This window comes from Drosophila miranda, chromosome 4 (genome assembly GCF_003369915.1).
Source record: "Drosophila miranda strain MSH22 chromosome 4, D.miranda_PacBio2.1, whole genome shotgun sequence".
NCBI lineage: Eukaryota > Metazoa > Arthropoda > Insecta > Diptera > Drosophilidae > Drosophila > Drosophila miranda.
This window is the reverse complement of record NC_046677.1, coordinates 7,652,923-7,665,976: the sequence shown is the minus strand read 5'-3', so window position 1 is coordinate 7,665,976 and position 13,054 is coordinate 7,652,923. Positions and strand designations below refer to the sequence as shown.

At 46.8% G+C, this 13,054-nt stretch overlaps 6 protein-coding genes across 6 annotated transcripts; 3 read left to right on the top strand and 3 right to left on the bottom strand.

Moving 5' to 3' along the window:
* The first annotated feature begins 36 nt into the window (after nucleotides 1–36).
* Nucleotides 37–2,556, top strand: LOC108162094 (homeobox protein Hmx). The gene has a single exon (XM_017296656.2). It carries the CDS (start codon nucleotides 57–59, stop codon nucleotides 1,140–1,142), a length of 1,086 nt encoding a protein of 361 aa, XP_017152145.1. The 5' UTR covers nucleotides 37–56; the 3' UTR covers nucleotides 1,143–2,556.
* A 490-nt stretch (nucleotides 2,557–3,046) lies between these two features.
* On the bottom strand, nucleotides 3,047–5,500 carry LOC108162090 (angiotensin-converting enzyme-related protein). The gene is made up of 4 exons (XM_033393420.1): nucleotides 5,366–5,500; nucleotides 4,734–5,298; nucleotides 3,424–4,665; nucleotides 3,047–3,368 (listed from the first exon to the last, which is right to left on the bottom strand). The coding sequence occupies exons 1-4, from the start codon at nucleotides 5,420–5,422 to the stop codon at nucleotides 3,331–3,333; spliced, it is 1,902 nt and encodes a 633-aa protein (XP_033249311.1). The 5' UTR covers nucleotides 5,423–5,500; the 3' UTR covers nucleotides 3,047–3,330.
* Nucleotides 5,501–5,598: 98 nt separating this feature from the next.
* LOC108162091 (adenylyltransferase and sulfurtransferase MOCS3) lies at nucleotides 5,599–7,657 on the bottom strand. The gene is made up of 2 exons (XM_017296654.2): nucleotides 5,702–7,657; nucleotides 5,599–5,651 (listed from the first exon to the last, which is right to left on the bottom strand). The coding sequence occupies exon 1, from the start codon at nucleotides 7,578–7,580 to the stop codon at nucleotides 6,231–6,233; it is 1,350 nt and encodes a 449-aa protein (XP_017152143.1). The 5' UTR covers nucleotides 7,581–7,657; the 3' UTR covers nucleotides 5,599–5,651; nucleotides 5,702–6,230.
* A 30-nt stretch (nucleotides 7,658–7,687) lies between these two features.
* LOC108162095 (39S ribosomal protein L51, mitochondrial) lies at nucleotides 7,688–8,345 on the top strand. The gene has a single exon (XM_017296657.2). It carries the CDS (start codon nucleotides 7,775–7,777, stop codon nucleotides 8,297–8,299), a length of 525 nt encoding a protein of 174 aa, XP_017152146.1. The 5' UTR covers nucleotides 7,688–7,774; the 3' UTR covers nucleotides 8,300–8,345.
* LOC108162093 (phosphatidylinositol glycan anchor biosynthesis class U protein) lies at nucleotides 8,325–9,926 on the bottom strand. The gene is made up of 4 exons (XM_017296655.2): nucleotides 9,680–9,926; nucleotides 8,999–9,623; nucleotides 8,668–8,939; nucleotides 8,325–8,613 (listed from the first exon to the last, which is right to left on the bottom strand). Exons 1-4 carry the CDS (start codon nucleotides 9,807–9,809, stop codon nucleotides 8,360–8,362), a joined length of 1,281 nt encoding a protein of 426 aa, XP_017152144.1. The 5' UTR covers nucleotides 9,810–9,926; the 3' UTR covers nucleotides 8,325–8,359.
* A 107-nt stretch (nucleotides 9,927–10,033) lies between these two features.
* Nucleotides 10,034–12,829, top strand: LOC108162089 (U3 small nucleolar ribonucleoprotein protein MPP10). The gene is made up of 3 exons (XM_017296652.1): nucleotides 10,034–10,329; nucleotides 10,395–12,168; nucleotides 12,234–12,829. Exons 1-3 carry the CDS (start codon nucleotides 10,232–10,234, stop codon nucleotides 12,387–12,389), a joined length of 2,028 nt encoding a protein of 675 aa, XP_017152141.1. The 5' UTR covers nucleotides 10,034–10,231; the 3' UTR covers nucleotides 12,390–12,829.
* The last annotated feature ends 225 nt before the right edge of the window (nucleotides 12,830–13,054 follow it).

Genomic DNA, 13,054 nt, shown 5'->3' with positions numbered 1-13,054 from the left:
AGCTACAGCAAAATACCAAGACGAAGAAGAGTTACGTTACTCGAAAACCCAACCAAATGATGGACAACAGCGATCCTCAACAGCATCCACAGCATTCGCTGAGTGGTCTGCCTCCACTGCCAAAAAGTCTGAGCTCTGCCGCCGCTGCCGCTGCCGTAGCCACCGCCTCACATCAACAGCACACATCCCATACTGCCTCGCCATCGGCGAGTGTGGTCACCCTGACCGCTGCCGCCGGGGACCTCTATTTGGGTCCCTCCACATCAGCGGCAGCGGCCAGGAATCGCAGCTACAACGGTCATCATAGTCAGCGTCATGGGAGCCTCTCCTCTACCCAGGAGTCGCTCAGCGATCGGGAGTCTGTGCACAGTCGCGCCTCCTCCACACACAGTGCTGGTCCGGGTGTGGCATCCGGAAGTCAACAGCACACGCCCACCAACAGCTCTAGCAGCACTGGAGCCTCATCATCGACGATCGACAACCAGTTGGCCATACTCCGCCGTGAAATGTACGGCCTACGGCAGTTGGATTTGTCGCTGCTTTCGCAGTTATGGGCCTTGAACGAATCGATACAGGGATTTCGGGTGTTTCTGCAGGAGCAGGATGCCATGTCGCCACCGTCGCGATCGCGGACACCCTCCGATGCCAACTCATTGTCCTCGGACGAGGATGACGGCTCCTATGCGCCCGTGGTGGGCCCGAAGCTGATAGACGCGCCGGTGCCCAGGACCATGGCCTCGCCGGCGGCTAGTGGGGGGCTGCCCACCAAACTGGCTACGGGTTCGACGACTTCCCATGCGTCAACCAGCTCGACATCGGGGACCTCTGGCTCCTCGTCGGCTGCCTCATCGATGGGCAAGCATCAGCAGCTACAACAGACGCCCCACTATCATCAAAGGCCACCACCACCACCCGCACCACCTGCACAGCACAAGGCGCATCCTCAGCTGCCGCGTATCCTGCAGCAGCGCATGAGGCAGGCACCGCCACCGCCGCCACCGACAAGGGCCAAAGGCAGCGGCGGCGGCGGGGCGAGCAGCAGTAGCAGCAATCACAGCATTAGCAGCGTCACCCAACATCATTCCCATCCACATCCACATGCCCATCCTCATCCAAATGCCCATCACTCGCGGCCTGTATGACAAAACCCGTTCTTGGACTAAGCTGAGTCCAAGAACAACACAAAAGGCAGATGAATACCTTTCGCAAAAAGGTCAATTAGACGGGGAAATATCTTCAAGAGTCAATTCAAAATTAAAAAAAAAACTCGATGAAAAACTCACTCACATCTCAAACAAAGCTTGCCATTGCTCCTCCTCCTCCATTTCGTTTTTGATATTTTAGCAAAACGAAAGCAAACAAAAAACCCAGAAAAAGAATCAAACACAACAAATAAAAATGTTTACAAATGAAGCGCGAGATCTTTTCAAACGTTTAATATTAAATTATAACAAAAAAAAAGATAAAAATAAACAGAAATTGTATTCAATAATAATCTCTAAGTAGTAAAGGATAAGATCCTTAATATACATCTATGTATTACTTGATTTGTATAAACCTAAAAGTAACGCTTGAGAAACGCATGCAAAGAAAAACAAAGAAATCCCGCATCGAATTCATAGAACTAGAACTGCTATTTATTTATGTTTTTGTTAAAATGCATTCAAAATACTATCAAAAAAAAAGAAAAACTAAAAAACAAATTGTTCCAATTCACTTAGCATTAACCAAAACTAAACTCTTGGCCTAAATATACATATATAGACACGCGCGTGGATATTTATCTATGATATAATTTGATAGCCCCTTGTTAAGTCTTAACGATTATATATATAGTATATATTGCATCTGTATCTCAAAACAAAACAAAAGAAAAACCTAGCTGATCTTACTGTTAATCCAATAATCCTATCATTAAAACTCCCAAAAACATCTAAGGCATTTATATGTAAAGCTCAAATATTGGAGCAATCCACCCGAGCGTTTATACCGTGCGTTACGCGAACATAAAGGCAGTTCCAGTTTTTTTTTTAGATAAACCCTATCATATCACCTATTCAACCATCAAATACTTGAAATATGCAAAAAATCGACTGATTTTGAAAAATTGAATTGTTAGAGTATTTCTCTTGCAATTTTCGTGAACTTTTAACTGCCTTTTAGTCGAGAAACGCACTGTATACAACTATTATATACATAAATAAAATTTACCATATAAAAGGGAAAGCGGAGAATACCATGGGGTATTTCCTATTACATATGCAAAAAAAACTCGGGACACTTACTTATATATTACCTAATCGAACAAATTTCCAATATTTATTGTTAGTTCTTAGCTGCTATGTTTTAACTAAACAAAAAAACTCTCCACTAAAAATTGGTAAACTATTTGTAAATCGGATCCACACACATAACATTTATTCGAATCACATTTTCTTTATTTTGTATTCATTATACAATTTTAAAAGAGACTAAAAATCAAAAAAAAAAATAACTAAGGTAAACATCGGTAATACTCATAAAATACACACTGCAGCACAAAACGTGAAATTCAAACATTGAGTTACATTTTTGAATAGCTTTGCTTATAGGGTATATATAGGATACATCGAGCGAGAGACTTTGGTGTAAGGTATACATCTTCTAAGAAATAAATATCCGAGAACAACATATATTAAGGCATTCAAAACAAAAGTTTTCAATAGAATTTGAGTATTATTTATTAAAATTTAAAGAATCATCTTCAAAAGAAATCATTCGTAACCCCGTCAAGATCAGATGTAATTCCCAAAGCCTTATTCAAGCTAATATCCCTTTCAGATAGGACCTATTCCTTTTAAGGCAACATTCTTTAGATGGAAAGCTCTTCATAAAGCCTAGTCCCACTCGATGTATCACTTATAAGCCAAGCTATTCAAAGGTTTTCCTCATCCAACATACAACTTTGAGATGAACTTTTGAAAGCTTATACATAAGTGCTGTGTACAAAAAGGCAAGCATAATATCGAAAATTTACACTGAAATACGAAACATATATACAATTTTGTGTGGGATTGTTCAATTGTAAAAGGTTTTTAATTGCAAAATAAGATGACACAAGCATAATTTATATAAAACTTTTGTTTTCTGAATGTAGCAAGAGATGGATAGGATGGGTAGAGGATGATGATAATGATATCGTTATAAAGTGTATTATGTAATGGCAAATTGATTAGTAATGGAAACGAAAGAACACGATACGAACGAATCGATACAATAAATATCAATTTAAATATCAATTGGAGTCATGTAATTAATTACAAAGTTAAGTTTTGTCAAGTCTAAAGGTTCTTAAGTGCTAAACTGTCCACAGCAGTCGGATGGGATCTCTGCAACAATTATAAAACATTATACACCAATCAAAAAGGAACTTTAAATACTTACTGTTCGTCTCGCCCCAGCCCAAGGGCACGCCCAGTCGACTGTTCTCCTGCTTGAGCCACTGATAAAGCGGATCAAAGTATTCCAAGAGGGCGGATGTGTCCATTTCCGTTTCGCCTGTAAACTCCTGCAAGACCTCCTTCCAGTGGCGGCTGCTGCCGTGCGACAGGAATTTGCTCAATGCACGACCCGCCTCCTTGCTGCCAAATATGTCGCAATTGTCCAGGGTGCGCCGACTGTCGTTGGGGGCATACTGGCCGGCCAGGCTGCAGAGGGCCTTGTGAAACTGGAACTGAAATATGTGGGCGGCAAAGTAGCGCAGATATTCGACATCCGCATCGATGTGATACTTGGCCGGCGGATCAAAGTCCTTATCTGTTCGCGACACGGGCGGCTCGACGCCACCGTATTCGGATCTCATTTGCCAGAAGCCGCAGTTCCATTGCGGCTCCTCGATTTCGTTGCGGAAGACGGCATATCGATATTTATCCATGGTATAGCCAAAGGGCAGGAACACAATCTTCGAGAGGGCTTGCTTAAACAGCTCATTGATGCGACTCTTCTCGTCCAGCCGGCCATTGTCGGTCAGGCCAATGCTCTTCAAATGCTTCGCCGACATCACTGACAGCGCGATGACATCGCCCACAGCCTCGTGAAAGCCGGGATTGGGAGCTCCTCTGAAGACAGCTGGCTGCTGTTCGTACTGCAGATAGTATTGAATGTGTCCCAATTCATGGTGGACCACAAAGAAGTAGTGCATGTCCACCTCAGTGCACATTTTGATTCTCACATCGCTGTCTTGATAAAAGTCCCAGGCGGAGGCGTGACAAACTACTTGACGATCATCGGGTCGGGTAATCAAACTCAGGTTCCAGAAGCTCGGCGGCAATGCCCGCATGCCCAGACTCTGAAAGAACTGGTCGCCCAACTCGAATAGCTTCTGGACCGTGTAGTTCTGCTGCACCATTTCGGCCTTGACATCCACAAAGGGTTTCTCCGGATAGGGTGTAAAGAGATCAATAACTTCGTTCCACGACTGGGCCCACATGTTGCCCAGCAGATGCATAGGTATGTTGCCCTCTGCGGGGACCACATCCTCGCCATAATGCTGGCGCAGTCGGTATCTGACATAGCCGTGGATCTGCCTGTAGAAGGGAAGCAGTTGCTTGAAACTAGCATCCAGTTGTCTCTCAAAGTCGGCATCCTCATAGAACTGCACCCAGTAATCGGCATACGAACGATGGTCTATATAAATAGAATATATTTCACCCATTAGAGAGGTCAGACAGGAGGTTATCGCGCCGAACACTCACCATTTAGATGGGCCGCCTTGCGGGTGAGTCGCACGTACTCGGCAAAGTTATCTTTCTGTGAGGTGCCAGCCTTGTCGTACCACTGGCGCCAATACCAGGCCAACTCTGCTGGATCGCGGCTATTCGAGAGACGCTCCTGAATGTGCGGCTCCAGCGTCAACGAGCAGTCGCTGCGGTTCGTATAGGAGCACACATTGGTTGTGGCATAATTCGACTGCATCGAGCTGATGGCATTCTGCAGGGCCAGATAATCGTCAGTATTGAGGGCAGATGCTCCCATCTTGGACAGGTGGAGTGCCTGCCTGCGTATGTCTGCATCCTCGGACAGATGGTAGTCGGAGGATTTGATTTTCTGGGCCAGCTGCTTGTTTTGTACAGCGTTACGTGCATAGACAGCAATCATGGCCTGGCGGTTGTCGTCGGTCACATTGGTGTTGTAGGTGTAGCTAGCCAGGTATTCCTCGTGGTAGCGCTGGCGCAGCAGTTCATTTTCACTCTCAAAGAAACGACGGGCATCCAGGGTGGAGGCTGAACATGAATTGTCCGTGGCCAAGCCGTCAGGCAGCTGAGACGCGAATACAATTGTTGTGATATGGTAGGCAATGAGTATTCTGTGGAGTCCTTTAACTTACCCGCGCCAGAAAGACCAGCAGAAGGGACAAAACCCAAATAACTTGTATTTTTTCCATCGTAATACAATGCCCACTGCTTCTTTTGGCGGGAATCCACTGTATACTGCTTTTCTTGGCGCAAATATTTTTCTCAGGTGGCGGGCCTCCACTGCTTTCCTGACGAGCGTTAACTTTTCGCAACTTTTCTTGTCAGCAGTCCACTGTCGACTGCAAATGAACTGTTTGTCTACTGCTTTGTGGCCGCCATTCCCAGCTCAAATAGAGGCTCTGTCTTATCAATTGAGGCCTGCTACTTTGCACTTTGAATTTATTATACAAATAATTATTTATGCTTACCTAACAAAGAGAATAATTCCAGAGATTACTGAGTGTTTCTGCCTCCAGCTGCAGGGAACATTTAAATATTTCCGGCTGCCGGGGACTGCTTTTATGACTGTATCAATGCACTAGAACACACACATACACACACACAGACACATGCACATGCTAATTCGATGTCGATATTCTTTAAGAACGAAATGCATTCAGTTACACATTCATTCACAATCTGCCTTTAAGGTGCGCGTGAGCCGGAATATTACACCTGCCGCCAATCTGGCTTCGTTATTTGTTGCTCTTTTTGTTGCCGGCACATTATCCAGTGCTTGTGCTGAATTGCCGCCAGGTGCTCTGCTTTCAAAGAAGGTATCGGGTTAACTGTAAACTGACGTGAAACCAAGAGCAATTTTATACATATGTACATACATACGTACATATTTAAGCTTGTCTTTTATTTTTAAATACCAACAATAAGTAAACAAAATAGGGAAAATTGTACACTTCAATCAGGAACCAAATATACGCAACATAGACATATTCCTTGGAATTAGTAAATAGGAAAAGTAGCGTCCACACTGCCTGTCCAAGCATGCAGCCCACCAACCAGATCCCGGATGGAATGTGCGGGAAATCGATTTTTAATATGCTGAACAGCGATTTGGGAATCGTTGCCACGCCTACAGAGCAGTACTATGGGTAATTCCTTGTCCTCCAGCTGCTTGGCGAAACGTTTTAGGTAGCTGTCGTCTAGGATTTCACTCAGTGGCACATTGATGGACCTGGGCAGCTGACAAATCTCGAACTCTGCCGGAGGCCGTACATCGAGCAGCAGATGTGGCTGCGACTGTAGCTTCTGATGGTATTCCTTCACCTCCAGTCGCTGATCCGGCTCTAGTAGGTCTAGGGGATTGTCTTTGTCAGTGGCATGCATTCCACAGAACATCTCGTAGTCGATTAGTGCCGTGATTAGGGGCTGAGCAGAGCACACGTGACAGTTGGGTCGTTTGGTGCGTATCCGGATATTGCGGAACATAAAGCTGCTGCCATCGAAGATGAGCAGACGTCCGGACATCACATCGCCCAAGCCGATTATCACCTTAATGGCCTCCAGGGCCTGCATGGCTCCAATGATTCCTGTCACGGCGCCTAGAACGCCGCCATCACCACAGTTGGTGACTGCTTCGGGTGGCGGAGGCACCGGATAGATGCACCGGTAGCAAGGTCCCTGCCCATAGCCATACACGGTCAGCTGTCCATCCATCTTGAGCGCGCTCCCAGAGACCAGAGGCTTGCGGAGCATCACACAGGCGTCGTTCAGCAGGTAACGGGTAGCCACATTGTCACTGCAGTCCAGGACCACGTCATAGGGTCGTATAATGTGCATGGCATTCATGCTGTTGATCAGACGCGAGTGGCAGCGGATCTGACAGTGCGAATTAAGTTCCAGCAGAGCAATCCTTGCAGACTCAGCCTTGGACATGCCGCAGCGGTGCTCCGAGTGCAGGATCTGACGATGCAGATTGCTGCGCTCCACCTCGTCGTAGTCGATGAGGCCTAGGTGTCCGCAACCGGCTGCCACCAGGTACTGGGCGGCCGGACAACCCAATCCTCCCATACCCACAATCAGCACGGAGCTGTTCTTTAGCTTCAACTGGCCTTGGACTCCAAAGTCCTGGAGAATCAACTGTCTGCTATATCGGGCTATGTCGTCGTTGGAGAGTTTGGTCTGAGGTGTGGGCATGTCATTGGACGACTCTTCCGCATTACTGTCCTCGCCGGCTATGGCTGCCTCCAACTCGCGAAGACATTGCTCCTTTCTGTTGAGGTTGGCCCGCAGTTCAGCAATATCTCGCTTCAGCTTGACCCTCTCGCTTTCCAGTGCCTCGGAGTCGATCATTAATAAAAGCAAAAATATATTTACAAAGTGCGAAAATTAAAGATTTCTCCCATCAGCTGATGCTCGATAGGTAATCGGCTTATTACCGGCAAACTCGATAGGCTGTTTATCGGTGCGAACAGCTGTTCCTCTGCTTTTTCTTGAGAAGTTTGAAGTCTGTTTACAATTATCTAATCATAAATTAAATCAAACCCATGTCCTGGCTTAGTAACACAATTCAAAAGCTGTGCAGAGTCACGCTCCTGTCGGCCGGCAGCAATCCTCTGCCTGCGATCTCCGCCACATCCACAACGGTGCGACAACTTTCGCATGCCGAGCGACAAGCACGCGGTCCTACAGTGCGGCGCTATGGCTACAAGGATAAGATCTTCAAGAGTGGTCTGCTTCCCCATTTGGACAACGGACAGAAGCTGCCAATGCCCGTCTACCGCCCGAAGAACCCCTGGTCAGAAAAGCGCGCCCTTTTCGGCCAGAATGACTACATTGACATTCTGGGCAACGATCAACTGCATCCGGTGCGAGTGATGTACTCGGTGCCGTCATGGCTGCGCGGTGTCTCTGGCAACGAGTACCAGGTGCTGCTGCGCAAACGACGCCTGCTGGAGAAGAGCAAATACCCGATTGCACGGCCCACCAAGTGGAGGGATATGCAGAAGCGCATTCTGTATCTGTACAAGTTCCTCAATCGCAAGACCAAGACCGGCTACTCCAAACAGTAGCATGGAGCTCCCATAAAAGGCGTAATAAAGTGTTTTGTTGATTTGATATTAGCTTTTGGCTTATTTTAAGAGTATGCGCGCCTCCTCTCCGTCGATCATGATCTTCTGGCCATTATACAAACAGAACTGTCGCTTCACGTGCGCAAACAGCAGGTCCGTGATGAGGAATATCTGACCCGTCGAGAAGGCCAGCGTTGCTCCAAAATAGAAATTGGCATTGGCCGATCCCGCGTAGATCCACAAGTGCCAGAGGGTGCCCATCATGGACAAGGTCACCAAGAAGAATGTGAAGACAACAAAGCCATGGGCCATGTCTGAAAAAATTAAATTATTCTGTCATAGATTCAGTTGAATTCTTAAGAACTTACACTTCCAGCATCGTTTCCACAGAGGTAGCAATGCCAGGTAGAAGCCCACATCTCCCAGGCTTGGATACGCACGAAACACAGCCATGAGGGCCACCAGTACGGTTGCCAGCAGCAATGGCTCCTTGCGCAGCTTAAGGCTGAGCGGCACCAGGTACAGCACTGTGGCATTCAGTTGGAATGTGATTAGGAACATGGTGCGGAAATGTTCAAACATTTCGGTAAAGAAATACCAAAACAGACCAATATTTGGCTGGAGATCTCGGAAATAAAAGCTGCCAACGGAAGAGAACATTATAGAGGACGGCTATGAAGGCATCTATCATTTACTCACATAAATCCTAGGGTTCCATCCAAGAAGCTCCAACTGTCCATAACCAAATAGCTGGCAGCAGCTATAATGAGGCATGCAACTGCAAAAAGAACCGATAGGATGACGCCACCGCCGAAGGAGCGGCGTGCAAAGACCAATAGCAGTGGAGCCATCAACACAATCGGGTAGAAGCTACGAACAGTCTCAAAGGCCAGCAGGAATATGCACGGCAATAGAAGCCCTTTCGTCAGGAAATACAGGAATAGGGCTAGAAACAGGTTGCTCAGCACTGTCGAGGTCAGGCCAATGCAGCTCAGCACAGTCAGAGGATTAAAGAGATAAGCAATCAGTACGAGCTCAGGTATATCATAGTTGTCATCATCGTTGTACTGCAGTTGTTCGGTGTCTTTGGCATAGTTCTTTCGCTCCAGGCGCTGTTTCTGCAGCTTTTGCTTCACAAAGCGTACGCTCAAATTGTAGAGTAGTGCCCCCGTCAACAAATCGAGCATTATGTAGATTAATGGCAGCCACTGGGGAAAGTTTAGGAACAGTCCCGACAAAGCCTTCAGCACTAATGGGGTCTCATGGACTAGGTCGCCACTGTATGGATCAATGCCCTGGTCCAGCAGGTATATGCCTTCCTTCACTATAGAGAACTTATCATTAAAATCTGCGTACATTTCTTTTTAAAGGACTACTCACTTCGCTTTAAGGAATTTAAAGGTGTAGCAAACTCTACCCGGTCGCTGATGAGCGACGCCAGAGGTGTACGCACGAAGTAGAAGCGTACGGCTCCGCCTAGCAGAATTAGTTTATAGAATTTTGCATCCATATTGCTCGCGTACTTTGTTGTAGATCCTAATTTATGGAAGTGTGCAGCATTATTTCTGTAAAATAAATGCAGTTTCCGAAAAGCGGGTGCGACAGCTGTAGCTAAGGATGGCACACCACAAGGCCGATAGCTATCGGATTGTTTGCATTTTCAGCGGGCGCTACCTTTTCTTAATCACACCTTGCAACATTTCAAGCATAATTCACATAGAAAGCGATTTGGAGGCGACTCTGACCTTATATTGAGTACCAACTCGTGATCTGCACTAAAATCCTGATCAATAAAATCGATTTGACCAATTTAAATTTTCTAATAATCGATGTGCTCTCATTAGCCGATAGTTTTCCTCGCTTTGTTGACGAACTGTTGCACATGCTTCGCATTTACTATTTTCGAAATTAAATATATTAAAACGCGCCATTATGATCGGCTCTAAGAAGAAAACGAAAAAGGCGAATCTATTCAAGGAAATAGCTGACAACTTCGAGCAGTTGACCAAGAATCCAGAGCGTTTTCTCAAGTTTGTTTACCTCCAAGTCGCGCACGTGTTTGCTTCAGTGGAGACCTAAACAATTTTTCTTCTAGGCCGCAGCCGGAGCAGATTGGTGCCATCGAGCAACTCATACAGCAAACATACAGCGTAAGCATCAGCGGTGATGTGGAGAATAAAAAGGACTTGTTGCCCGAATTGGTGCTCGAGCAGATGGACGAGGAACAGATCTGGCAGCAGCTAGAAATGCGCAACGAACTGGTGTTTCCGCAATTACTGGAGAAGACTGCCAAGCTGATGGCTATGAAGGAGAAGCACTTGGGCATCGAGTTGGACGACGACGAAGAAGACGATGAGGAGGAAATGCAACCAGAAGCGCAATTTAATGAGGAGGCGCCTGGACAGGATGCTCCCGACTCAGATTTTGATGTTTCTGGCAGCGATGCCGAGGATCTGCCCAAGAAATCTAAACCCAAAGCAATTAAAACAAAAAAGGGTGGCAAGCGTATACGAAACTCTGTGGTTGATGACACATTCTTCAAGCTGGACGAGATGAAGGAGTTTCTGGAACAAGAGGACGCCAAGGAGATGCGGAAGCAGAAAAGTAAGCACCGCGTGGAGGAAGAGGCGGATGGCATCGATTACTATGCAGATGATTTTGGTGTGGGCGAGGAGGAAGATGAGGATGATGTCAATGTGAATTATGCGGACTTTTTCGAAATGGACGAGGAACTGGAAGAGGAGGCGCAAAAGTTAAACAAAAAGAACAAAGGCAAGCAAAGGGATTACTTCAATGAAAACGAAGATGAGGCGGAGGATGCAGAAGCGGAGGGAAATGCGGATGATAATGAAGATGAAGAGGATGCCGCTGAAGCAAATCAAGACCAAGAAGAAGAGGATGCTCCCAGTGAAATCGATGAATCCGAATTTGTGGCTAAAAGTGGCATAGAACCAGTGGCCAGTGATTCAGATTCTGGCTCCGACAAAGAAGACAATGAGGAGGAGGATGACCAAGAAGAGGCCACACCAGCCGTCCAATCCTCAAATGAGCTGCGTGAGGCTCGTCTGTTCCAGCGCATACGCGACTATGAGGATATTGTGCTCGGCGAGAAGCCCTGGCAGCTTAAGGGTGAGGTCCAAGCGGCCAATCGGCCACAGAACTCGCTGCTCGAAGAGATCCTAGACTTTGAATCCACCACACGACCCACGGCACCGCTGACAGAGGAAGATAATCGCTCCATCGAGGATATAATCCTGCAGCGCATACGCGACAAGGCCTGGGATGATGTGGTCCGCACCGTGCGTGTGGATAACACGCCGCAGGAGTACCGCAAACAGCTGGTGCTCGACCAGGAGAAATCCAAGCAATCCTTGTCCCAAATCTACGAGAAGCAATATCAGCAGGAGTTGGAGAAACTCGATCCGAACAAGGATGCCGAAGACAATGCCGGACCGGAGCCCAAGGAGCATCAGGAAATCAAGCGAAAGATGCGTACGCTGTTCCTCAAACTCGATGCCCTTTCCAACTTCCATTTCACACCAAAACCAGTCGCGCCCGAGGTAAAGATTGTCACCAACACGCCGGCAGTGCACATGGAAGAGGTGGCCCCCGTGGCCGTCAGCGATGCTAAGCTGCTGGCCCCCGAAGAGGTCTTCCGCGGACCCAAGCACGCCCCGCTGGGCAAGACGGAGCGCACACGCACCGACAAGAATCGCGAGCGCCGCAAGAAGAAGCAAAAGCAACGGGCCATCAATGCTGTGCTCGAAACCCGGGATCTGCAGCGTGCCAAGGAGGGCAAGGCGCCCACGAAACGCGAGGCGGATGCCAAGCTACTGAAGACCATCACCAAGAGTCGCAGTGTACAAAAAGTGAGTGAGAGTGTGGCACAGTTAAGGCTCATAATACGAATCGAATCCGGTATTCTCTTTTGCAGACCACCGCCAGTACCAGCGATCAGGGTGCCTTGAAGTCCTCCAAGGCATTCTTCAACAAGCTGCAGGACTCGACAGCCCTAGCGGCAAGCGGCGCTGGGAGCAAACGTCCCAAAAAGGACCCGGCCAAAGCGAATGCCAAAAAACTCAAGCTCTAATTCTATGCATATTAAGACTTTTCTTTTCCAATTTCTAATGTCATTTGCATGTGACGTCAGCAGCCAAAAATCATCAAGTCACGTGCCAGCAAATGGTCAATTCCCGCACAAACATCCATGGCACGCACGCCCACATGCTCCCCCACTGCGGACGCCTTGGTAAAAGGATAACTTTGCTATATCACTCCACCGAAGACTCCCAATTTAGGGCACCATGGGAGCTGCCATGCGACAGCATTTTGTTGGCTCCCTCTGTGTTTCGTGTGGGGTGTGTGTGGGTGATCCAAGGCCATTTGATGGCACGACAGGACGATTAGACACGCGTGTAATGTCCACAATTGGATTATTTTTAGAACTATTTACTTAAAATAACCTGTATGCTATTTAAATAGAACGGAAACTCAAGAAGTTCTCAAGTTTGGTTTGCATTCAAGATTTAATCGAAGTTTTTCTTTATTCTTATTTATTAAATTTAATTGATGTATATTTTAAATATTTAAATGAAATAATCGGACGGAGAATGATTAACCCATTGTCGACCAGTGGGTATTTAAATACACAGGCGAATGCTGTTAAACTTAAAGAATTTTAGCCGCATTTAAGGCGTGGTAATTTTTTTTCGATAAAAGGATAGGATAAAATTACAAACAGTTATATTTTCCGCG